Source organism: Acipenser ruthenus, chromosome 21 (genome assembly GCF_902713425.1).
Source record: "Acipenser ruthenus chromosome 21, fAciRut3.2 maternal haplotype, whole genome shotgun sequence".
NCBI lineage: Eukaryota > Metazoa > Chordata > Actinopteri > Acipenseriformes > Acipenseridae > Acipenser > Acipenser ruthenus.
This window is the reverse complement of record NC_081209.1, coordinates 605,344-632,010: the sequence shown is the minus strand read 5'-3', so window position 1 is coordinate 632,010 and position 26,667 is coordinate 605,344. Positions and strand designations below refer to the sequence as shown.

Here is a 26,667-nt window from a genome sequence, read left to right as displayed (position 1 = left end):
CAGATTCAATTATTAGGCTGGTTCATCCCAGAGTGTCCACTGTTTTTGGGTGTAATTAATTTCAGTTTGGGGCTGCTTATGACTGGAATGAATTTCAAATCAAATTAAAACTACAGAGGTTTTGTTTTCAGAGGATGTTTTTAATCAGGCTCTGAATTCACTATTGTCTGATGCATGTGTATGTACATGTTAATGTCTTATTAATTTTTTTCCATGTTGTATTTGTTTGCTTTGTGCTGCTGTGATGTTTGCCTCCTGACCAGATTGTCGTTGTAAATGAGAATTTATTCTCAATCTTCTTATCTGGTAAAATAAAGGTTAAATGAAAAATGAAATGAATCAATACTTTACTTTTCAAAAAGATAAATGCTGGATTTAAAAACAGCAAGTAGCACCAACATTTCCATAGATCCCAAAGGACAAACCACCATTATATATATATATATATATGAGAGAGAGAGAGAGAGAGAGAGAGAGAGAGAGAGAGAGAGAACGAACGACAACATCAATGACTCTTACTTTGAAACATTCTAGAATGTATACAGGGGCTCTTATTTTGAAGTTGAGGCCTCTTCTTAAGTAAATTGAATGACAGTGTCTGGAATAGTTCATCCCTACGCAATTACAACTCATAATTCTTAAGCCTCCTTTAACAACAGCAGTAGATTATCCAAGCAGTAATACAGGCTATTGCCTACAGGCAACATAACTGCATACCCAAAACACAATTCATCTTAATCATTTTTAATTCCAGTTAATCAAGGGGGATCAAGCAGCTAGTTTATGCCCACATGCGATCCAGAACAGAACCATGCTAGGGTTAGGTTTGATGTACACTGAGTCTACCATCACCCAAGCTGGACATGTAAGAGTGCTATGCTGCTTAAGGTTCTGCCTATGACATTAGACAAACAGCTGGAGTCTGAGTTCAGTTATCTGTCCTCGATCTGTGTACAGGAATGTAGTGTTGAAATACCAAGAACAGGAAATACCTGTAGATCTATTTATTCACTGTGGGCTTTTAAGAAAATATTAAAGAACTCTTTTTAAATTCTGCAAAAGCCTTTAGTATGGAAATCAAAAAAACAAAGCACAGTATGCTTAGAAAAATGTGCATGTTTGCACTTGTGTTGGAGGCACTTGTGACAAGCCCACACATTGCTTAATAAAGTGTTCTCAGTGCATCGGTTATCGATTACCAATTATTACCACTCTAAAATTCGATTAGGAAATCGGTCGACTGTACCTGTAGAAATGTCAAGTAATATTCTGAATGCACACCGTTCACATTGTTTCAGGTTAACTGATGTCAAGATAAAAATGTACAGTACATTAATGCACTGCAGTGCATTCTTTGTGTGCAAATGTCGCTTGCATTAAAGCAAACATAGCTTTGTACATGTGGCAGCAAGATAAGACGAAGCAAGCCGGCCGCTTGATGCTGCCCGACACATTCTAATAATGAAGACGGACTGTTATGTCCATCAAAGGTAATCTCTGAATGTGCTCTGCTCCCAAGAGTATCAGCAATCACTTTATTATTGCAAGGATCCGCCAGGTGCTTCCACAGATACTGTAGCCCAGCTTCATCCTCCCGTATCAGCATCTTTTTCTTACTTTATTATTCAGATACAGTACCACCGAACTTCACTGAAAAAGTGAGAAGCAGTTGGCTTCCCGTCGACAGCTATGGGACAGATAGAGGCAGACTGTCTGGCACAGCAGCGTGCAATCTATCAAGTTACAGTTGTTCATTTAATGCTTTCTTTTGAGGAGGAAACGTGAACAGGAGAGGCCTGTTGCTAAGGATCCCAGTCTCCCAGGTGACATGAAACAGAATTTCTCTACGAAAATAAACCACAACAGCAGCTACATCCACCAAAGATGATCCCCGATAATAACTCCTTTAACTGAAACACAGCGGAAAGTGGTGCAGGTCGGGCTGCTTTGCTGGGAAATGCCGGTCGTCCCAATGAGAAGGTCAAGGCCATGTGCCAATCACATGCAAATATCATGGCAAATGCAGCCATACTTTGTAATGCAAGACTTCTTTCCCAGCCGAGATGAGTTCTATGAAGATGTCACTGGTACAAAGAGCCCAAATGAATGTTGCTTGCATTCTGCACCCTTAAGCACTGCAACAGCTAGCAATACATGCTGTATGAAGGTGGATGATTCAGAAATGCACAAGGCAAGCCTGGAGTCATTTATATCCTTAATGTGTGTGTGTGTGCGTGCGTGTGTGTGTGTGTGTGTGTGTGTGTGTGTGTGTGGGGGGGGGGGGGGGGGGGTTCTCTCTTACTCTTACAATTTGAGGGAGAATGGGAGTTCTTACAGTGTTCCCCGCCGCAATCCCTTTGTGAAGATGCAGACAGACACGACTTCAAGGATTACTGTAAACCGTGAAAGCTGGGCACAAACTGAACCAATATTACCACTAGAATAAAAACAAACAAAAAAAAAAAAGTAATATAAAGTGGGAGGGTGAGAAAAAGCAGGTGAGGGGATCTAGGAGCTGACATTTCTGAAAATGGTACGGATTTTCATAAGTGATTAAAAGGTTTAGTGGTCTGGACTGGAAGATTTGCAGTTCATAACCGCGTCTGAAGAATAACAGCTTTTACCAATATATATATATATAAGGAGTCTTAACAGTTAAACCCATGAAACTGAAAATGACAGAGTATTTGTTACCAAGAAGAATACAGCCTGCCGCGGCCGAGGCTAGACTGAGATTAAATATAGGGTTACCAGTGCAAATACCTAATCCATTCAGAGTAGGATGCAGGGTCTCACAAGCAGCCTGAGGTTTAACAACTGGTATTATAACTCCATTTCTCATCATTAGAGAAAGCTGTATTGATGTCTCCAAGATAGGGGCAGTGTTGGGAATGGAGCGTATTCACTTGGGGTGTATGTGTGTGTGCGTGTGTCCGTTTGTGTGTGCGTGCGTCTCAGACACCACATGTTTCTGGATTTCACGCTGCAGGGTTAGGTATGGGCACAAGGGCCCTCACAGTACAGCAGGGGCGCAGTGTCAGATATGCTAATCCCAGAGTATTCATGGATGACATGAGTCTGCTCTTCAGGCTTGCCAGGTTTGATGCAGCAGATGCTTTGACAGATTTAAAGGGGCCGTGAGCTGCTTGCTTTCTTTCTTTCTTTCTTTCTTTCTTTCGTATATATTTAGTATATTGGGTTCCAATAATGTGCAGTTTGTACTTTATAGGACTACAACTGGTACATCCTCCTGGGGTTGTCTCATCTTTGCTCTGCTGTATTAGTGAACTGCTGAACTCATCTGGGCTGCTTCGCAGAATAAGAGGTTTTAATTCAGTTTAACGCGTCTGGTAATCTGCAGTGTCTTCGTGCAGCTAATATGGATTAGACACTTCAGCCAGGGAGATCGTTGATGATGCCAGAAAAGCCTCTTCTCATCACTGCTCTTTCTGGCTGTGGGCCCTGGTTCACTTTCCCCCCTTTCCCTCATGTGGGCTGGCAGACCCTGAAGGACTGGGCTTCAGCTCAACTGGCCTGTCCCAGCCACCGCTGACACGGCACAAGGGAGGTGAAGCCAGCGCACTGCTGATTCCCAGCAGAGACTCGGGTCACTGGTCTCATACCGTCTTACCTTTCTCATTCAGGTTATCTTACTCATCTTCAGATGGCTTTAAAAAGAAACCTTACATTCTCTTTAAAACCGTCAGAACAGCTGCAGATTTTAATAGCAAGATTTGTGACCACTCAGATGACATCCAGACTTCCTCTGGATCTTCTGCCCGAGTTGATGCAAGGAATCCAAGTCTAATGCCGGCCATCTGAGGTTTCCTCACCGACTCAGACTGTTCTGCCCTGACTGTCCTTGACTTTTCAGAGCGCTCTGACTCAATGGAGAAAGCAGAGCTGCTGCTGCTCCTAACGGATTGATCAGAGGTTTCATTTTTTCTGACCCCTCCAGCTAGTATACAGAAGCTCTATGTAAGCAGTATCCTCTGCATCTTAAATGAGTCATGAACACAGCTTTTCCAGTCCGCGTACAAGGAATACTGAATTCCTGGAATTTCTGAGTTCATTAGACGTATCCGTCACGATGTTATGAAATCTGATGTTCGTCATGGGACTCCTATCAGTTAAGTCCTTTCAGATTGTTTTTAACTTTGCTGGGCAGCACAGACAGTGGAGGCATTGTGAGGACATTAAATGAATAATAAAAAAAGACATCACAAGCATTTCCTCTTTTTTGGCGTTGTTGATATTACCTTTCACTCCAGCATTTCTAATCTGTATTCCAATCCCCATTAACACATGGGCACTGTTTTAACATTCTCTCTGTGCGGTTTCACCAGGACCAATTTAATCCGATTTATATGGTAGACTAAGTTATTTCCTCTGAAAGTAACAGTAACCCTTCGGTTGTGCAGGGCTCACTCACTGAGCTACACGGAAGGCCAGACATCTGGGATCTGAACCAATCAAGCGCGAGAGCTCCCCAACAAGACTGGCTCCTCAATTTGAGCAGGAGTCTAACCAGCCTGGAAAGGCTCTGTCAGCCCCTTACCCTGGAGGTCACACAAGGAAACCACTAGAGCTCTTTTCTTTTAAGCTATCAGGTTATTAATAAATCGCTGACCGTTTCCTCAAGTAAATAATTGGAATCCCTTCTTTCAAACAAGTTGTGTCTGGCAATGTTATGGTACCAATTTCAGCCTTCCTTTCACTTCAGCGGAAGCCGTCGCTGACCTCCCCCCCCGCCCCGCCAAACAGGAAGTTCAAATCTCTGTTGACAACACCAGTCAGCAAACTGAATTATAAACATCCCCGCGTTGAGGGCCTCTCGGAGTTTCCTTGACAGCTGGTAGTTCTGATCACAGCCTGCGGCTCTCGGAGCTGCTTCCTCAGGATCCAGGCAGCAGTGGGAATGTCATTCATCTCAGCTGTTTTATTTGCAGTAAAACAGAAAGCTTGCTTTACAGAAGGAGCCACTTTGCTGCACTTGTGTGTGTATTTGGGGTCGGGCAGCTGGTACGTGACCCTGACCACACTTGGGTTTTGTTTTAAGTTGTCATCTCTTGACTTAATTACCGGGGTACCTCAATTGCATAGCAATTTACTCATTTCAGATTTTACTGAGCTTAATTAGCCATACCGGTGCTTTTACCTACTGTGTACACAGTAGCTAATTAAGCTCATAGTAAAACTTTGAATGGATCAAACTGCTATGTAATGGAAGATGTTATCCTTGAGCTGCATACATAAATGCTGACTCACAATTAAAACTAAATAGAGCCTCTCGGCCAAGCAATTACAGAGTCAAACACTGGATAAACAACCAAAATGAGGAAGAAAATAAAAACAGGGTCGGTAAGGGAGGAGAGAACAAAGAACACAAGTGAGTATATTGAAACAGGAAATACTGTCGCCATGTGTGTTTCCACTTGAGATTGATTTTATTAGTAGTTTACAGGGCTCGAGAGGCTTTGATATCCTCAGAGTCCAATTTCTGTATTTCTGCTTGATTTACTGTATATCTTTTAGGAACACAAACAATTCATTTACAAGGACCATCGCAGCTGAATTAATTTCAGGATGGTCTTTGACAGAACTGGAAGGCAAGAAAGGAAATATCCTCAGTTTATAACAGCCTCTGTGTTGGAAATCATTCCCAGATCAGAAACCTACCGGTAAATCACTAGCAAGAGTCAAGTGTGCAAAGAAAAATACAGGGTCGTTTTATTTCCCCTTGTCTTACAGATTGTTCCTATTGTGCAGATGTTCTTTAAAAATAATCTCTATTAAATGTAGTAACTAAAAAAAGCAATAGATTAAGGTGACCATCTTAAATAGTGATGACCAAAGTCATTTCACCCACAGGTCAAATTCCAGAGCTAGAAATAGGTGCAACCCCCCGCCTTATTAAATTATTGTGAATCTGACTTGTCATCATTAGGAGGGACTGACAGCATTACAACAAACCTGGTCAACATTCTTACAGCTACAGGGCTGGACCCCTGTGCCCCCCTCATGACCTCTCATTCCCACCAGAGAGAAAAAGAAGCAAGGGAAAAAAAAGCTCCAAATGAGTAAAAACAGCTGTCCAGTTAATCCACTATGTCCTGACACCTTTGTGTGATGAGTTAGTAAATCAGACAAGGGCAGCATTTGTTCCTGGCTTTCTGATGAGACTTTATTGATGAAGCAATATTCACAGATCACTGGTTCTGCCTCATCACCCCTAACTGGAGCTGCTGAATTCAGCTGCACTGCGTGTGGGTGTGTGTGTGGGTGGGTGGATCTCCGCTCCTGCAGGGTCTCAGTGAATGCCCCTTTCTCCCAAGCTCATACAATCTCTACCTGGAAAATGACAGCTGCTCCCTGTAAGACTGGTGCTGTATAAGATCAAAACAGAGACGAGGTCTGATGATAAGCGCTCTGGAAAGAGGCTGTCCATTTTAAAGGAAGGTGAGGGATTTGAAGTAATTATAGATCTGATTGCGTGGAAGTCATTTTCATCCGAAGTTCTAGTGTTTAGATGGCTGTTCTAGCCACTGGTAGGGGGAATAAAGAGCTGGTCCCCCACACATACCGTGCTGTGGCTTTCTGCTTGTATCTACTGCTGTAGCACTGGGTTGTTGTATGACTTGCTGGGTTGCTTGGCTGCAGAACACACAGTAGCATCATCTAACCTTCAGGTGACTTCATTGACCATCCTTTCTTCCTTTATAAACAAGTCAAATCCACTGCTTTGTGGCTTTCTTTAGGTCTTTTCTGCTAGCTTTAGAGATGTCATTGATGTTGTCTATTTGTTTGTCTATTTGTTTAATTGCTTCGCTGCTATATCAGCGCTTCTGTGTCGCCCCCCCCCCCTCCAAGGATGAGCAGTTGTGTTTTTATTTCTTACATCCAAGTAAAATGAACCCAGTTTGAATCAGTAGCTTGTTATCAATTCAGAATGTATATCCATGGGAGTAAAGGACCTTAGTGTATAGTAACCTCTCTTCAGTATGGATGACAAGGTTAAGTGTTTGTATGTAGTGGCTGTCCAAACACATTTAATGCAGTAAATCAAAAAAATGAAAATGCAACACTCATTCCATTCTGTATATTTCTACACACTAGGTTAGACAGTACATATATGAATAACTACAAACATACACGTGATGTGCATATTTTCACTAGTATTACATCAACAATGAGATACAAGCTGTCTCTTATCTATCAATTTCCCATGACTTGCAAAAGAAGAAAACAAACAGAAAATGTTTCATACATGCATGTAAATTAAGCATTGTCACAAAAGCTTAAGTCCACAGACAGCAAATTGCTAATCAATACAAACAACCAATTAAGAACCACTCGCCATGCTGTTTCTCGCTCCATGAATATAAATAGACCACTCCAGCCGTTCCACTTCAGGGTGGCAATGAGCTTGTGTGCGCACCAGCCACTCTGAGACCGTCCTGGGAGGCAGCCTTCACCAGTTCTCAGGTCTGGAGGCCTGGAGTGGTTTTTCAATGGAGTTGCATCCCAGATAAAACTGTAACACTATGATTCACATCACTTCATGCACAGATTAGATTTCATCGCGCCATTCCAGAACACAGCACTTTTTTATTGTCATTGAATATATAGGTTTCACCTGTAGGAGCCCTTCTAAAAAAAAAACCTGTTGATCTTGGAATTGGGTTGCTTAATTGGGTTCATATGAAAGCTGCTTATTACAATGGAAATCATATCCCGGTCTTAAAAAGGAACATCTGTGGACTCTCTGAGCGCAGTCAATATTAGGTCAAGTAAAAAAAATAAAGAATACAAAAAGTAAAAACTATGTGTGTGTGTGTGAGAGAGAGGGAGTTCTTCCTCCAAGCAGAGATTACAAATCAGAACTTTTGGCAGGCCAATAAAGGAACGGCCGCAAATCAGTTAAGATGATCTGGTTTCTTTCAAGAAAGATCATAAATTGTTTGCAGCGACGTTGGCCTTTAAAGGTTGGCCGAGGGAAAGGGCTTTGATCTGAGACATTTCAACACGTCTACGGAGCCCTCTTCCTGGAATTTGCAAGCCCTGTGCAGGCAGCTCTGACTGGTAATTGTCTGGCTTTAGCAGCCAAGGTAATCACAAAGCCAGGGCCGGAAGTGGAAATGCAGAAACACCATCCCTGGAGGGCCCCGAGGGGTGTGCTGTTGACTACCAGGAGGTCTGCAGTGTGAGTGGGGGTGGGGGCGTGTGTACCTGCTCATGCAGTGGCAATGGCAGCACAAGGGCAGCTACGATGGCATGAGGTACAGATTGTAAACCATTGCATTAGCAAGGCACCGTACCAGGATCACTGTGCACTACTCAAATTCAAATCCATTTTGTATTGAATCAGCCTAACCAGCAAAGCTATGCAGCACACAGAATGCACGCTTTGCAAGAAGGACGGGGAAACCTGCATCCCAGCTTGAGCCTTGAACATAACAAAGATAGAAGAAGGTTAATGAAGAGTATCTGCCACTATCAGGAGAACAGAACACGCCGGCCTTTATAAAATAATCATGTCCTTTAACCTAATTAAAAGGCATTGCCTCTACCTGCTCGATGACCCTACTCTGAGCTCCACACAAGTTTCCCTTCATCCCTTTATTGTCCTCGACTCCCTCAACACAAAACCGCTCCTCCCCTCTACTACGTCCCAGGAGAGCGGGCTGAAACCAGATCCCCTAAAATTAATAGAACCCTAACACCCTGAATCAGTGCCTGTCCAAATGTGCCACACGACAAAGGTAAAGCCGGTTTTTAAATAGCTCACCCCTAGCCTCCCTTTCTCTTTTATATTTTTCCTTTGCCCTCTGTGTAATTGAGTCTGTGCCTTGGTATCAGACATTCATTGCTAGTTTGGAGCCCTGTCTTATCACATTACCGGCAAACACAAGGCCCCTCTCTTTTCCTTTAAGATACAATGCAACAAAATAGCTACAGCAGGCATTATTAATGAACTAGAGGGGGATTCATCTCTTATTTATGAGAAGCTAACCAACTGGCGAGCTCGCTGACAGAGCTATTAATGATCTTTAGTGCCCCTCAGGCAGGTCTGCTCTCCTCCCCCTCCCTGCTGTCTGTCCGCCCTCCTCCTTCCCCACCCCCACACCCCGCTCCCAAGAGAGAACCAGCAGCCCTGCAATTTGTATTGAGGATTTAGACATTCACAGGGAAAAAAGGCCCTCCAGGGAGCAGGCAGTTGATCAGCGGACGGCCCAGTGGAGCAAGGCAGACAAATAACAAATGACAGGCCTGCGATTAAATCAAACCTTCGACTTTAAGTGTTAAAGTATCTGCCTGTCAGTAACAATCTAGAGCTTGTTAAACCCAACCCCCCCCCCCCCCCCTCCCCCTCCTCCCACATCTCCTCCCACCCCCTACCCTCTAGGGACCCCTAGGAACAGCCACAACATGCTGTAAAGTAAAAAAAAAAAAAAAAAAAAAACTCTGGCAATGTATTGTGGGGAGACACCGAGCTGGTAGACTAGCTAGTCTCTTTACATGCATCCATATGACATGGACCTAATGCATAAAGCTTCACACTGTTTCACCTTATCAATCTTATCAATGGGAATTTTAAATCTATTACGTATGTATCTAATGTCTGGATTGAACCAGGGTTCCAGAGCTCTGACTACTACATTGCCAACATGTCAGTTAACTTGCCATTAAGGTTACAAAATAAGTAAGCGTTTCAGCTGAGATTACACAGTCTCAACCCCCCAGATGTCCTCTCTGCTAGATAAGCAACTGTTTATGTCTGACCTGTAGCCCAACCAACTTGCATTCCCTTCTGATCTTTGATGCTAAACAGTGAAGGGTTGGGCAGGTCAGTGTTAGGATGGGAAACCTCCAAGGAACAACTGGCGCTGCAGAACGTGGCAGCTCAGGGGGAGCTCTTGCCCTGCTAGACCTCAATCTGTGCCCCAGTGCGCTGTGAAGGGAGCCCCTGGGAATACAAGCCTAAACCCATCGTCCTGTGTACTTTACCTGTGTAAGGCATTTGTTTTAGTGTTCGGGCTAAAATATACAGTTAGATCTAACATCATAAGTGAGTGAGCCACCATGGCCCACCGGATGGATGTACATGTATAGACTTACTGGAGGTGCATGTTCTTCTATATAAAAATCACCATATCCTGATATAACAGTAATAGGGGTGCTAGTTCTCTTGCTAATGTGGGTAATTTGGCAAGGTACTGAACTGTGTTAAGTGTTGCTTTGGTACCCCCACCCAAAGATGTACTCCTCTGTAGCCAGGCTAGACTCGACAGTCCCCCACACAATCCATCATGTTCTGGTGTTAAAGGTGGAAACAGTGTTTTTATTGTCTGCATTACCACTAAGAAATCAGTTCGCCACCTTCCCAAGAATGCCCGTCAGGATATTTATGGCGATACAGTAAACGGTCATGCTATTAACCTCGGGCATCTGTGACACTGATTGTGCCAATAACTGCAATACAAACCACTTGCTAAATAAAAAAATAAAGCATTTCCAGAATGTGTATTAACCAGCAATGTTGTCATGAATTCCTTGGTCATCATTTTTCAGCTTTCCACAAAAGAAAAACAGGCCATCGTCAAAAGACCTTGCCAGTCCCAAACTCTTTACAGAAATGGAATAACCAAGAATGTTGGTGGAATTCGTTAAGAGGTGAAAACCCATGATGCCAACACTAAAACACCGTCAGTAGTTCTGCCCTTCATAAGCTGTTGTAAAGCACAACATATCGCTTATGCCAAGCCCACATCGCTGATATAAAAACGAGGGCGCGGAATACACTGCAGTCACGTTTACTGGAACGATGACTGTGGGTTTGAAATTCCAAACAGAAAAGAACAGCCTGGACTGAGGTGAGTTACGATACATGGAGAGTAAACACGTTCCCTAACAGACGCTCCAGAGACAACATGCAGACTGAATCAGGAAGACCAATTCATGCAAATGAACCTGTCATGCCATGTGTTACCCTTTATTAACTTGGTGATCAGAGCTCCAATCATGACTCTTTCTGTTAAACAACTGGCAACGCAGCAGAACAGCTCCCCTTTTCTATTATATTTAACAACTTGATTCAGCTCAGGGGAATGATTTGGGCTAGGCTTTCAAACCTGGGAATGGAAGCCCTCCATCTATCTCCAGACAGGTGACAGGACAGATGGGCAGTGTTAATCAGGGTATAATTTACGACTCCCCTTGCATAGCAGTGGGAGCCGTTCTACCTTAATAAAACACACCTGAGTTTAATCAGACATGAAAGCATGCACCTTGTGTACCAGTAACTTACAATTAAGCCTTACAGAAAAAACATGGAAGGGCTCATCCTGCTGAACTTGATTAAGGTAGGAGGGAACGAGGACTGAAAAGCCAAAAGCCCTGTAATGTCTGAGTGGGTGAACAAGAAGGTGTTTGGAGCTAGCTTCTCCACAGCACCGGTATCCTGCAATCACATGCCATTCAACATATTGATATGCTGTAACAGCTTCTGTATATTAGCTCTGTGTGTGTGTGCACCAGACTGCAATTCAATATACTGACATGCTGTAATATCCTCTGTATATTAGCTCTGTGTGTGTGTGTGTGTGTGTGTGTGTGCACCAGACTGCAATTCAATATACTGACATGCTGTAATATCCTCTGTATATTAGCTCTGTGTGTGTGTGTGTGTGTGTGTGTGTGTGTGCACCAGACTGCAATTCATTATACTGACATGCTGTAATATCCTCTGTATATTAGCTGTGTGTGTGTGTGTGCACCAGACTGCAATTCATTATACTGACATGCTGTAATATCCTCTGTATATTAGCTCTGTGTGTGTGTGTGTGTGTGTGAGTGCACCAGACTGCCTAGTTAGCTTCCTCCCTGTCTGGTACCTGTTAGTCCCGCCGTCACTATGTGTGAACCAGCTACTACCACACAGATGGAAATAAGACCCCCTCCCCGACTCCATACCTGTTCCTGCAACAGTATGGGATTTCATGTCTTTCATATTGAAGCAGTTTACAGGAAGCACCTGCAGATCTGATATATGCACCATGGGCTAAAAAGCTAACAACCTTCTGCTGTGCATTGCACTAAGAAAAAAACAACAACAACAACAACATTATATCTTGCATATTGAAGAGACCCAAGGAGAGAAGGTGAATCAGGACTTTCACAGCCCCAGTGGCTGCCATTATGGACAAGGACTGCCAATTGAGCCATGCTGTGAAATGCTACTCCGGTGAATACCAGTGTCACCACAATGCTTGTGTTATTCATGATCAAGCCTGGACTGGAGAAATCAAAGATGCCTGCAGAATTTCAAGACAAGGCTTCAGGCCAGTGTTCCATCCTCTCATTAGCCCCACAGCAAATTGCATGCAGTGTTCCAGTTTGGAGCACGCCAGGCATTTGATGAGGTCTTCACATCAGTAGTGCTGAAATTAGTTATTGCTCCATATGTTATTTCCTTCTTTCTTTCATAGGATAGGGGGCTTGTTGGAGCAGTTAATTCATTCACTAGCCTTTACCCTGGAGGTCTGGTTTAGAGTCTAGCTGAGATCACAGATTGAACAGATTTGATCTCAGCTCAAGGCAGGTGTAACAGATGCAAGCTGAAAATCATAAATTATAAATTTAAAATGTAGTTTTTGTATTACAAAACTACCAACATGAACACCATCGAATGAATAAATGAACTCCCTGCCAGAGTATGTGGGACAAGAGGCACACCTATGCACATAAGTGTAGGTACCTGTTGTACACACTGTTCTCCTATGCCCTCGATTCAGATGATTTGTACAGAACATGATGTATGGGGCAGAGATCTCTCTCGGGACTGCTCTCTTAATGTTCTTCCTTTCTTTACAATAACACTTTCTTAGCAGGTTTTTAAAAGTCATCAGATGCTACATTAAAAGCACTCGGAAGTATTTTTCTGCCTCTCAAGCCGTCATGAATAACTCATGGAGAGGATGCAAAGTCTCTGCTATTGCTTTCCCCGATTCATTTTTAACAGTCCCCGGAGTCTCCTTCTGTTCTCAGTCCATCCCTTCAGTTCATGCCAAGCAGGTAGCAATGGATTACTGACGCTGCTTTGAGTTTTGAGTTTTGATTTTTGAAATTCGAGCGACGTGATCTCCCCTCCCCAGAACAGATACAAGAAAAAAAAAAGCACACCGTTTGAAAAAAAAAAAGAAACCTGGTGGTTTAGTCATCACATACTGCCTCTCTGGGCTGCCAGTCTCTGTCAAATTACAAGACGTCCACCAACTCGTTTCTCCCACTCGCAGTTACAAATGAGTCCATTAGGCTGTCGGCAGCGGCCCTTTTTCTCCTCTCAGAGGAAGGGACCTCAGAGAATTCCCGTCATAATCGAACAGATCTCCTGGCAAGCATGCAGCAAACAGATGCAGGGGGCCTCCTAGGGGGCAGATTGCACGCTAACAGAAATAATGAAATAAATGATACAATGTGATGCATTGTCCTCACATTTGGGAGAGGGAATTAAAAATAAGTGGGATTGGGCAGAGGGATTTTTTTGCAGAAAAGGAAAGAAAAAAAGGGATGGCAGAAAATGCTACCGGAGCTGCAGCAGTGACTGATTCATCACTGTCCGCTTTAACGAACGTTTAGCTGCACATGCATTAATGCACAAGTTTTAATGAACTTGTCTTTCAGTCTTGCTTTAAAGAACAGGCATCTGATGTCCCTGAATCACGTTGCACAGAATATAAAACATAACATAGAGGACAGATAGCACGAAAAAAATGAAACCACCTTTTTTGGGAGGAATGTTTTAATGCAGAGGTATTTCGGGGCTGGGGTGACCATGCTGAGTGTGCAGTAGCATCTCTTAATGGGAGGCCATGGCTACATTCCTGTCAATATGTCTGACACATACTACCACCACTAATGGACAGGCAGTTAGCAGTGCAATTAGCTGGTCATTTATTAACATTGAAGTTAACCATACTGGCTGAACCAATACCGATTTTAGACAACACAATTCAAGGGTGTGTGAGCACAGAATTGAATTGGAGGGTTAAAAACATAATTGTTTAGTCTGGCTTTTTTCGGGTAATGACTGACTGCCAGGATTTGTGATTGAGACGGAAAAATACTATATCGTTTCGCCCAACCAGATCATGTTTTAGCTGTCTACTTGTACAGTGCCTTTGTCCATGTTTGTGAATGGTGCAAAGGAAATTCAAATACATATACTGCAGAAGCTTTGATTGGTTATTGCCATCCCTAGCTGCTGACGTAGATGCAAGTCCCATGAATGCCAATTGTTCTCTAGATGGCTGCTGATTTGCCAGTATCAGCCAGACCCCAATAGCCAGTGATTGTGCTGCTATATATAGCCCTGGCCCATCAGCAACATTAACACAGAAAGCCAATGGAATCTGATTAATCAGGGCTGCTATCTTTGCATCAAGCCGAGCAAAGGGCTAATGAAACCACTCAGGAGTTGTATCATTAGAGATCCAAAACACTAGTTCTTGACTGATAAGGATTCAAATACTTAGTTTTTTTTCATCACGCAGCTTCAGTCCTATCAATTAATTAATTAAATAAATAAATAAACAGGGGGGAGCTGGAGATGCGAGGCGCTGGTAATAAAATGATGGAAGCCTGTTTGGCTGAGGGCCACGTGGAACAGACTGGCCAGCTGAACAGTATCACAGCGGGATGTCTAATAAGCCCCACGCAATTTTTCACCCCATATTTTTCCAATAAAAAAGCAGTTAAAAAAAAAAAACAACCGCAGCCGCAGCAGTGACTGCCATCTGGATGGGTTCTTTTTAGATTTTATAATCCAACCATCATTAAAATGGTTCTTGGCAGTTGTTACGGCTCGTTTTCTCTGTACAGATGTGGAACAGAGTTTCTGAAACTCCTCCGATCAAAGAGCTCTCTAGTTGACAGCAGACAAAAAAAAAAAAAAAACACATGCGCCGCCCCTTGGGCTGCCCAGATTCATTCTATCAGGATCATCGTGCCGGCCCAGCAAAGGCAAGTCTCCTTTTGTCATCTCAATCCACACTTCTACTGTGACGTCAGAATCGGCTCTGCAGAGCCCACTGATTCGCTGTTGCTTTTTACTGAACTACTGTCCTGAGATACAGGTCTCTATATATATATATATATATATATATATATATATATATATATATATATATATTATTCCTCATTTTAGGATCGTATTGCGTGAATAATGATTGTGTATTCATCGCACCCGAGTCAGTGCCATGATTTAAGGTATTGAGTACGAGAGTAACTCATTCTGCAAGGTATTCAGAATGAGAGTAACTCATTCTGCAAGGTATTCAGGATGAGAGTTTTGAAATTCAGGCCCTCAATGAGAACAGACACTACCCTGTCCCTGATGTTTAGTTCTGTATGTTTTTTTTCCCCCAGTCCTTTGAAACATCCCTTTGAAGCCATATGCTCCCACCTGCATGCTGGATAAAGAATTACTGCCATGGGTCCAATAAAGAGAATTAAAGATTAGGGTCTCAAGATAAAATGTCCAGGATGAGTCTGAATGCCCTCGCACACATATGTACACAGCTCCTTGTTTGGCAGCCTCCCTGGCATCAGCACCAGCCTCTTATACCTTCTGTCAGAGCCATGTGTTACCTCTTCTCAAAGCCAATAGCCGCTACCACTGAACACTCTCTGTTGTAACTCTGCGGGATCCCTCAGTATTGCAGGTTTCTGCTAATGAAGGCACATTCATTTAATCGCAGCTCGCATTAAACTGTCGCGGGGGCGCTGACAGATCATTTTGTTTAATTCCACTTCAACAAACCCCAGCGATGCCCGCAACTTTGGAAGGCACTCGGGCGAGTGCTGCTGCCAGTTTCTGGATATCAGTCTCGACTTTTTATTCCGCAGCGGCCCGGAGTGATATTATCCCAGATACATCGTGGATTAATACAGTTGCTCTATTAATCTTATTGGAGACACAAGGTCACTTGCATAAAAATGCTCCTTCACCCAATACAGATCACAAAGGAGAAGGGATATGAAACTGTACCACACTAACAAATACATACAATAATAAACACAATGCAGGAGCCTCAAGACACTGTAGATCTTTTATGGTTTATGGGTGTGTTATCAGGGCATAATAATGGTAGCAATGGAATTGAAAGAATCTGTACCAAAGTAAGGTTTTTACATTGATACCAATGGTATCACAATGTTGTGAACAAACACAGAATGAAATACACTGCAGCAGCAGCAGCGCAATGCTGTGGTCTGCTGATAGTTTTGCTATAGTCTGTCTGTTGATGGTAATACACTGGTATTATAATGGTATATTAAAGGCAGACATCTCTATAAGGAAAAGGATGTTAAACAGAAAGCCATACAAAACCTGGTGTGCTGCATCTACACAGTTCCAAGGTAAAGGATCATTGTTCCAGGGGTATTTAAAGCTCCAGCCCCCCTCTAAAACCCTATAAAGTTTATATAGGCCTCTTTCATACAATAATGATTTTTCCTGAAATCTTAGAAGCTTTGCACCTTTTCTAAAGAAGATCAAAGCGGCTAGGTTTGCGTGAAGAAATCGCGTGCTGCATTTCAAGTCAATTGAAGGCAGCTGGGCGGCTTAATTGGCCATTCTCATCCTGGCTGGATCGTTCCTCTCCCTGACCACAACGTTCCCCACATCATACAAACCCACGGAAACTTCCTTTGGATGCAACATGGCTGGAGCTGCTTGACTTGAGGTTTGATGTTTATCCTCGTCTGAGGAGTCCAGGCTACAAGATGAAAAGCTGATTCAGTCTGAAACACAGGGGTGAAATAAAAAAAAAAAACAACACTATCCCAAGCAGGAATCACACTCCCAAACTGCACTGGAAAGGAAACCATCAAGCACGTCTACCTACTGTCTTATCCACGGACCCTTGCCATTTAGAATCAATTCATACTGCCAACATTTTCCAACTGAGGCCTGAGGAACTATAGCACCACAGGGAGAAAAGAAATAGGATCTGGAAGTGAAAGATCACATGAACACAATGTGAGATCGGGCAACTAGCAGACAAAGACAGAATACTAATTTTGCTAATTTTGGACGGTGCTATTTGTAACACCATGCTGACCAAGCTGGACAGACGGAACACGTGCAGAATTTGTTTCAAATGCAGCTCCCATCTCTAAAAGAGATTTTCTTCTTCTTAGTTATTCACAGTCTTGAGTGAAAGAGTGCCCAAGTCGACAGCTCCAGAGCTAGAACTGGTTTCTATTTACAGCCCTGCAAATGTGCAAGTAATTAGAGGCCGACAATGTTTATTGAATAAAAGGCACTTAAGCATTATGTTTATACAGGATCAGAAACATTAAAATCTAGCAAAAAAAACTATTATTTTTATAGAAGACATCTGCAAGCAATATGGACTTAATTTTACTTTTATTACTGATGTGGAAAAATGTTTATAGTGGTTGGTCGTTATTCAAACAATAACCTTAATAAAAATATACAAGCTACAATTGCAGTGGAATGGGCAAATCAAACAGCCTTGCTGACTGTGCATTTGGGCTGCCCAATCTTAAACTAATTAACAGGCACAAAGCTAACCACTATGTATCCAGGGAACCTAAAATAATGACAACACACCATATTCCAGGCCCAATGCCTCACCCTTAACTACAACCCAGTCAACTGAAAAATAAAATGAAATCTTGCAGGAAACACAACATTCGACCATTCCAACTCAAAGCCAGCACTTGCAGAACGATTCAGTGACTTCCACTGGCCACTGGTCTGAGCAGGGCAGCTGAGAGCAGGATGCCAAAAGGAGCAACGGAGGACCTGGTTGGAACAAAGTCCTGCAATGGATCGGATTGGCAGTGCCAAGGTTCCCTCCCCCTGTCCTAGACTCATGGGGACCTCTTACATATAACACAGTGGTTTACTCCATGGTGCAATGCTTCTCCCTGTCCTAGACTCATGAGGACCTATTACATATAACACAGTGGTTTACTCCATGATGAAGTGTGGGTTGTAACGTTAAAACACAAGTAAATATGAACTCTTAAGAGAAAATGAACCCTGATCTTCGTGCAATACTACCTTCAACAGAACTTGAGCAAAACCACCTTAAATGACTTTCCGCTGTTCCTCAAGAAAGAGCAGCCTATGGTGCACAGATCTGACCTTTGTTTTAAGAGAAACACCGCCCATAGGGGAAATGATATATGAACATGACATTTTATAGCAACATGTATGTCTAGATACGTTAATTCAATCAAGTACATGAAGGTTAAGCACTATGCAGACACTTTTGGTTTGGCCATTGCATGCTGCATCCATGAAGTACATTAAACTATACATCCTATACAGTTCATCTATGACAAACACATCCTATAAAATGCCATACAGTGTGTGTGTGTGTGTGTGTGTGTGTGTGTGTGTGTGTGTGTGTGTATATATATATGTATATATATTCTAAATGGCTGGGCTTGGGCTGTGATGCTATCTGTGAGTGTGGTATACAGTACAGTAGTCGTGCCTTTAAAAAACACAGTGATCTTATCAGGATTGTAAAAGGAGGGAACGCACTGAAAGCATTATAATAAATTAAAAAGCCACTCACAGACCTGCATGCCTCTAAAAATAACGAAAATCACAACTTCAAGTGATGAAGCCTGTGCCTTCCAGCAGAGAATAAAATGACATCTGCATATTAAAATCACCAGCGCATTTGTCAGTTAGAGTTTTACACCGCCTGTAGGGACTGGAATTAAACTCGTCAGCGGCAGTCCGATCAGATTTTTTTTTTCATTTTGCTCAGCATCCCAGCTTAAGAGAATATTCTCCGCAAATTGGTTTTAAATGAAAGAAAGCGACGAGGCATTCTGCCTCCTCAGCGATTTCCCAGGTGCACTTAATCTAATTTCATTAAAGAGATGAGGACAGATGATCGCTTGTGTCGAAACATTAAGGCCATCTATTTTTTCTTCTATAAAAACCATTAGGCCTGTCAAAGCACTGGTGGGTGGGCTGTTTGTTATCAAAGATGAGGGCTGCGTTAAGTTCTGCAATAAACTGTCAGGGGAGAGCCGTCAGGGATTGAGCTGGCTATTAATTCTTTCCTTCTGCGGGAGGATAGAGAGGGGAATGGCTGGACTACCCGGCACTCTACAAGGTACGGTCAATAAGAAAACTCCACCATGCCTTGCCAGCCAACACCAGACAAGACATCAGGGGGTTTATCTTCCTGGTTGTTAGAGGTAAAGAAAAAAGCAAAATACTGAATGTTGTTTACAGCAGAGCTAGGCGAGTAATTGAGCAAGTGAGAAAGTCTGCGTCCTTGTCAGAGTCCACCAGTGACAGTGGAGGAGGAGGAGGAGGAGGAGGAGGAGGATGGACAGCTCCATTTCATTGCTGCTTTGTTGCAATATTATTGTTACCTGACAGAAACGCCCAGCACTGCTCCAGGAAATCAACACAAGCGTCTCAGAGTACAGTTATACTTCACTGCATTCAGACACTTCAGCTTTAAACACTACAGTAGTGGAAGAATCGGCACCTGCACAAGAGAGCAGATGCAGAGCAGAGACTCCGAGAACGAGAAGGCAGGAGACACACAGAAGAAGCTAAGGACTGCCAGGCCTTTTAAACCAAAGGCAATGACCATCTCCGCACTGCAGTAACAAAAAAAGAAATGCCAGATCCTCCACTGTTCTAAATGATGGCACGCTGTCAAATCATATAGCATCAGGGGGGGCTTGGCACCCTGCCTTCAAACTCCTTTAGATACACTTGGCTGACTACATCATAGTCCAGTCAAAATTGACATCTGATCTGTCTACTTGTCTGCATACAGATCTTTTTTTGATCTTCCAGACAGTGCTTATTTCATAATTTCACAATTCTTTTTTTTTTTTTAAGGGTCTGTTTGCTGGAGTTGCTGCTGCTGCTCTGCTTGGCTGTGTTTGAGGGGTGCAGTGCTCTTCAGATTGACTCAAACTTAACAGACAGATCCACACTCTCACCCCCACACCCCCACTGTACATCCCCTCTCTTGTTTTTCGTGTGCAGAGGAAGCCCATGACTGAAGGGATACATGTCTGCACTGGAACTGTCCTGGAGGCCCATTTAAGAACTGCAGGAACAGAAGGGACAGGGTCACCCACTCCTGCACTAGAACCACAGCACTACACTAGAACTCAAAGACATCAAACAGCAGTATCTAGGGAAAATCTACTCAACAATCACTAGGAAAAGTAATTGCTTTATTAGCTTTTTTTTATTGCCGCTTTGGTGTGCTGTTTATCAATCAGTACAGTAAGAAAATACATACTAATATATATATATATATATATATATATATATATATATATATATATATATATATATATATATATATATATATATTAGTGCTCTGAGACAAGGGTTCTTCCATTATATGTGTGCATCGGTCCTACTAAAAGTACTCATGCTCTTCTTTAATTCTCTCTTACTATGGAAAATACTCCTTTGATTATGCAGAGTGCAGTAAGTCTTGGCATCTCTTACATTTCCATTACAAATCCCTTGTGAACTGGAGAAACAGGCATGCATTAAGAACATGTCTTCAAATGATAACAATCCGTAGGTGAAAGCTCAAATAAATGAAGCAAAGTGTCTGGGAAATGATTAGCTTGTAATAATAATAATAATACTGTGCTCCCTACCGCTTACAGTGTACACCAGGAATATTTAATAAAGACCTGAGCAGCATTCCAGTATGCCTCCGCTCTCATCAATAAGTCTATGGGATGCGGAGATTAAGCTGTTTTGTAAGCTGTATCAGTGACAGTTGCATGAAAGAGATGAAATATACCAACAATAAGAAATCTGATCAATTCTAATAGAAAAGCGAGTGTCAGGAAATATTACAGCTGGGTGTTGAAGGATCAGCTGCTGTTTTCAGGGTTTAAATGCTTATCGTGCCTCAGCATGACAGCCGGTCAAACTGCGTCTTACAGTAACTGTGGGAACGAGTACAAATATTGTGATTCTGTCTTTGGGCAACTGACCACAGCCACATATAAAAGTTATATGTAACAGTGTCTTCTGTAGACATGACACATGACTACAGGTCTTCTTATCGTGGAGATTTCCATTTACTTTGTGGCCTGTGAGATTTGTCTTTGTACTCCCCTTATTATGGAGCAAGCGCAGTTAAAGTGTAAAGTGCAAATAAGGGCAGATGTTTCAGCCGCACCCGTGACCATCCTCACAATGCAATAGTGGAGGTGATTAAATCACGTGGAGCTTCTCAGCTAAAGAATAACCAGTGATTGGGTTCAAACTAATTCAATGCACCTGAAATCAGACCAAATAATGAATACATGATTTATCCAATAGCCTTCACAGACCACTAATCACTCTCCCCAAAGTGATGCTGCTGCCAGTCTTCACTGTGGGAATTGAGAAACAATAAATGGACGGCCTGATAAACTGGCTCAGTGTGTTGACTGAGCTAGGATTTACTTCTGCATTAAACTACATTACCTGAGAAAAGTGCAGCGATTTCCATCACAAATCTGAGGCTCAGACCATTTGTTATATGACAGGAAATGAAGGACCAATAAATGTGCTTGGAGTCAATGCAAATGCAGCGGCTATCAGTGGAATATTTATGGGTTAGGCTACATGAATTTCTAAAGAAAGCAAGTAGGCTATTTACAGAAGTGATAAGAAACTCATATCTCAAATGAACAGGTGTTACACTGCAGTCTACCTACAGACAAACTCACAAGTTTGCACTGAACACATGACTAGTTAACTAGTGTGCCATGACACTGAAACGCAGGGAGAATATTTATTCTGTCTGCTTTCAAATAAAACAGCCGTGACATTAATTGAGAATGTTTTTTGATTGATACCAGGTCCAGAATCGTTACACACAATAAACGACTCTGAGGAAAATGTAGGATGTATTCCAATAAAAAATGTGCAATAAAATTGCACACAAAATCAGTTTATTTGATAGCTACTGTAGCCTAATGGGGATTTAGCCAGGCTGGTATTTTTCCTTGATTGGAATAAAGACAGGTCCCCATGGGTAACACCTGTACACTTCATTGAAAGAGCCTCATGGGATCTTTAATGTACTCATTTAAATGGACAGCTGTGGCCAAACGTTTTGCATCAATTTAGGATTGAGACATAAAAAAATATAGGAACTTAATTTAGATATTTCATTTAACATCATGTAATCAAAGAAACTACTAGATTACTGTACTACTATTATGGTTTATACCAGAAACATGTTAGATTTCTAATTCAATACATTAACATAACATTATTTGACAGGTTTCATTCCACTTTATGAAGCAAAATCAGCTAATTCGATAGGATAAAAAACAAAACAAAAAATCTCTTACCTTATCATCGACGTCGCTTTCGCTGTCACACTGCAAGGAGAAGAACATCGAAATTAGTCAGCGAGTCACCTTACTATTTACCTTGACAAGATTATGCTTCATCACCAGCTTCCAAACAAAACAGGAAGTGTAAAACAGAAGAGACCCGGCCTCTCTTACACAGGGAGGAACATTTTTGTGTACAGACATACTGTAGGGTTGGGTGTATCTGTAATGTTTACTGCACATGAATTTAGCACAATTCAACACACTTACCAAATCCCTTTCCCTTTAAGGAGGTTGTTTGCCTGTGTTTTACATGATGATTGTTTTGCTAGTCCATGCCAAATACAACTGCTCTGTTTTACTTTAGGAGTTTGCAATGTTTCTATTAAAGGTAAAGTCAGATAAACATAGAGGTGATGACAGACGTCTGCCCATCCCTGCCGGTCTAGCTTCCTAAGACAAAAAAGAGAATCAATCTTTCTGCAGAACCAGGTCCTCTGAAGCACCGCTGAAGAATGCCAGCAGAACGTAACACCTCGTTAATACTTTGTATTGATCAATATATATTTTCCTTGGCTAAGATACTCAGCATACACCCAGAACCAAACCACATTCTTTTACCCTTACAATGCTGCAGTCCTCCAAGACTGCATTGTTTGCAAAAGCATAGTAATGCAAAATTTGCCAGTAACACCATACATGCCAATAACGCTTACAACAAAATAAATCAGTCCGATTTTTTTTGTAATTTTTTTTTTTATCTTTAATTTGTATGTTTTATTTTGATTCAGTAATCGTTGCAATGCTGCAGAAACGGAGAACGGAACGAACGTTTTCAGGTTCGGTTGTGTTAAAGGTGTTATACTGAGATTCAAAGGGATGATGAATGGATTGTCCGCAGGACCACAGAGTAGCCACCCCTGTCCTGAGCTCTGTCAAACTGCCTCCTTTAAAAACACAGCTTATCAAATAAACTTTAACAATAACAGAAGCTTTATTCGATTTGAGAAAGAAAGAAAGAGAAAAACAGGAAAAGAAACTGGGCAGCCACTTTGGACTCCACAATGAAGCAACTGTAGCGAAGACAATTCCGCTGAAAGCACCAATAAGAAAGGCTTGAAAAACGGGCCTTAGTGTGTCAATTACGTTTCTGTGGCAACATTTTTAAGTGCCCCTCTTTATTTTGTTTAAGTCCTTTTTAATCCAAAGCACAAAAGGAGAAACAGGGTCAAAAGAGAAAAGCCAGCCCTTTGTGTGCGTGCGGTGGGTCCCGACGCGTAATCAAGTAACGAGAGGAACCACCGCAAGGACTCCTGCGCCGGGCCTCTTCAGAAAAGGGGTTGCTTTTCTCTTCTTTTCCTTTTTATTCTTATATTCAAAAGCAGAGTGAAGGACAGAAACAGCTCCCGTCAATGGAGGGTGTTTCAGTCAAGAGACTCTTTCTCTCTACAGTGTCTGTGTGCATATGTCTGTCTGTCTGTGTGTGCGTGTGTCTATGTGCATATGTCTGTCTCTGTGTGTGTGCATGTGCGTGTGCGTGTCTGTGCGTGTGTGTGTGTGTGTGTGTGTGTCCCCACAGGAATGTCAACACAGAAGTGAAATCGTACCCAAGCCTTCACCTCCCCCACTGCCTTTCTTTTCAAAAAGAGAAAAAGAAAGAAAAAAGTTGTTTGAACAGACAAAAGCCACCATTACCTGGGCTTTCCAATTTAGTCCATTAACACCCCTGGAAGCGAATACACTGTAAACAGTCCTTTGTGCTGGCATTAATAAAGGCTCACGTCGGGGGGGGGGGGGAGGGGGAGGGCTGTTTGGAAGAGGAAGGGATCTGTGGGATTAGTCAAAACGTTATTTTGCCAACTTATAATTCTCTGAGCAACGTTTGCTAAACAAACCCTAATTGCTGGGCTTTTCTTGTTAAATTGCTTCCTTCCATTCTGCAGATTTTGAAAGCAAGGGCAAGAGACTTTGAAAGCAAAGGCAATTCAACTTTTAAACCATTGGAGCACAGCTAAATACCCTGTTTGCAAATGGGGGGGGGGGGGGGGTCCTCCCTGCAAAGCACAGCATTTTGCTAGCGCTCAAAAGCTTGCAAAATAATTTTAAAAAAATGCCACAGCAGTATTTGATAAGGTGCTCTGTAAAAAAACCTAAAAAGTACCAACGTAGAGATCACCAGCACACATTGTAGGTGGCCATAATCAGACGTCCTTTTACTGTTTAATCATTTGTTTTAGGTGACTCAAGTGAATGCATTGCCTGCATGTAAGATCCACTTAGCACTCAGGATAACATGGTGAAACAATGGATTACAGTATGTCTTTTTTTTTTTCTCATGTTTCTGTGACCCTGTTGAAATATCATCTGGCTGAGGCATCAGTGTAAAAACATGACAGAGCTGCCTTCACAGTCAAACATGATGAAATAATGGCCTCTGGATACGTTGAGACCTCAAATATAGAAGCAAAAGAACATCTGGCAGAGCCCCCCCGGCACTGAGCAACTCACTGCTGTTCAAGAAGGGTTGAATGCAGGCCCTGGTCACTCGGGAGTAAGAAACGGAAATTAACAACAAATGGTGGGTTTGTATTCCTCTGAAGAAACTCTATTTTAGCAAGCAACTTGTGGTTTCTTTGTTCAGGGTCTTTACGTTTGAATTCCTGGGGAGCAGGGGTCACCTAAGAGGACGCCGGGAGCACGAGTTTAAACGTAGAGGCTGTCAAAGCAGTGCGGAGGTGAGAGAGGGCTGGAAGAGACAGGGAGAGTCTCTACCAGTTGTAGCTGGCGAGAAAGCATGCTTATTCCCAGGAAATTACACAAGGAAAGAAACTTCCTCCTCGCCTGCCAAGAAAGACTAGGCAGGAAGTATGAGAAGGAGTACATTTACTAAACGGTGAAATGCAAACACAATCCAGGCCTGGGGGGACGTTTTTAAAAATGGAGAGCTATGTTGTTTGTGAGGCAGGCTGACAGGAATGAGGCCACAGTGGGGCTCTTGATGATATTCGTACACATGGCTCTGGGTGAACAGGGGACAGCCATGCTGCATTATGGAGACTCCTTGCATGAACCTCCCAGCACAGCAATACCCTGCAGACTCTATCATGATCCCGGTTAGGGCAGGCAGGTCTAGTGATGAATGGGAATACAGCATGGCTTGTACTGTGTAATGATGCATTGGAATACACAAAGGGTTCTGCTACTAGATGATTCATGGGGATATTTTGCTTACGGTTTTATCAAAAGACGCTTGGTAGCTTCCGGAACGGTTTTCCTTATAGCCACGCTTCCCTAGCTGGAGGGAAGCGACGGATCTGCTACAAGCACCAGCATCTCTACTGTACCTGAAATCTTAATTCCCTCTGCAGCAACTGAGTCCCACGAACTGCAATGTACAAAAAATAAAACCCGCTCCAGGAACGAATCAGTGTTCTCATAGTTAAATTATTCATGTTTCACTGTGTCTTCTAGTAGTTCTTGTGTTTGTGCTTCTCAAAACAATAATGTTTTATGAAATAGGTGTGCCATAAAAACTAGTATTGTATACGCATTACTGTTAAACATGAGGTGTGGTCCTGTCCATCCAGATCACGCATTACTGTTAAACATGAGGTGTGGTCCTGTCCATCCAGATCATGCATTACTGTTAAACATGAGGTGTGGTCCTGTCCATCCAGATCATGCATTACTGTTAAACATGAGGTGTGGTCCTGTCCATCCAGATCATGCATTACTGTTAAACATGAGGCCGAGGCTCCTTATTTCAGTCCAAATCGAGCCCCCGCCCCCAATATGCATGCCAGGCAGCTCTACCAGTAAGAAGCAAAGACCTGTGAAACCAAGAAAGACTCCTTCCAAATGAGAGACTCTGCAGCTGTGTTGGCTCTTCAGGCCCTCGTACAACAGAGGAGGGAGGGGGCTGCTTGCTTCATGCGCTCTGGCATGGACTCATCTCTAATGGGACTGGTGTGGAGGGGGCTGGGGTAGGGGAGACTATTTATTCACAAGTGAAGTGAAGCTTCTACCAGAAAGGCTGCTAAGGGAAGCACACAGAAGAAAAAGCTACCGCCAAGTGTCAGAGGGCCACTGATTTATTGTGGCAATTTCAGCACTGCGTCCCTTATAAGGTCCCTCTGGCCCACTCCCCCCGCCTCCCCCCACTCCTCTGCCTTAGCCTCACTGGCGCGCTGCTGCTACTGCAAGCTCCAGGCAGTACATAGAGAAATTTCACTCTGGTGTAGGAGAAATTAGCCAAGGAAGGAAGGAAACAGAATGTTGACTTGC

The 26,667-nt window shown here is 42.7% G+C and overlaps 1 protein-coding gene across 9 annotated transcripts in view; it reads right to left on the bottom strand.

Moving 5' to 3' along the window:
* The window catches only part of LOC117428072 (autism susceptibility gene 2 protein-like), a 213,379-nt gene that overhangs the window by 58,112 nt on the left and 128,600 nt on the right, over window positions 1–26,667 (bottom strand). For all 9 annotated transcript variants that reach the window (XM_058994125.1, XM_058994128.1, XM_058994127.1 and 6 more), the window contains one exon: window positions 22,399–22,428. In XM_058994125.1, coding sequence (XP_058850108.1) covers window positions 22,399–22,428 — 30 coding nt within the window. The remainder of the gene's footprint in view (window positions 1–22,398; window positions 22,429–26,667) is intronic.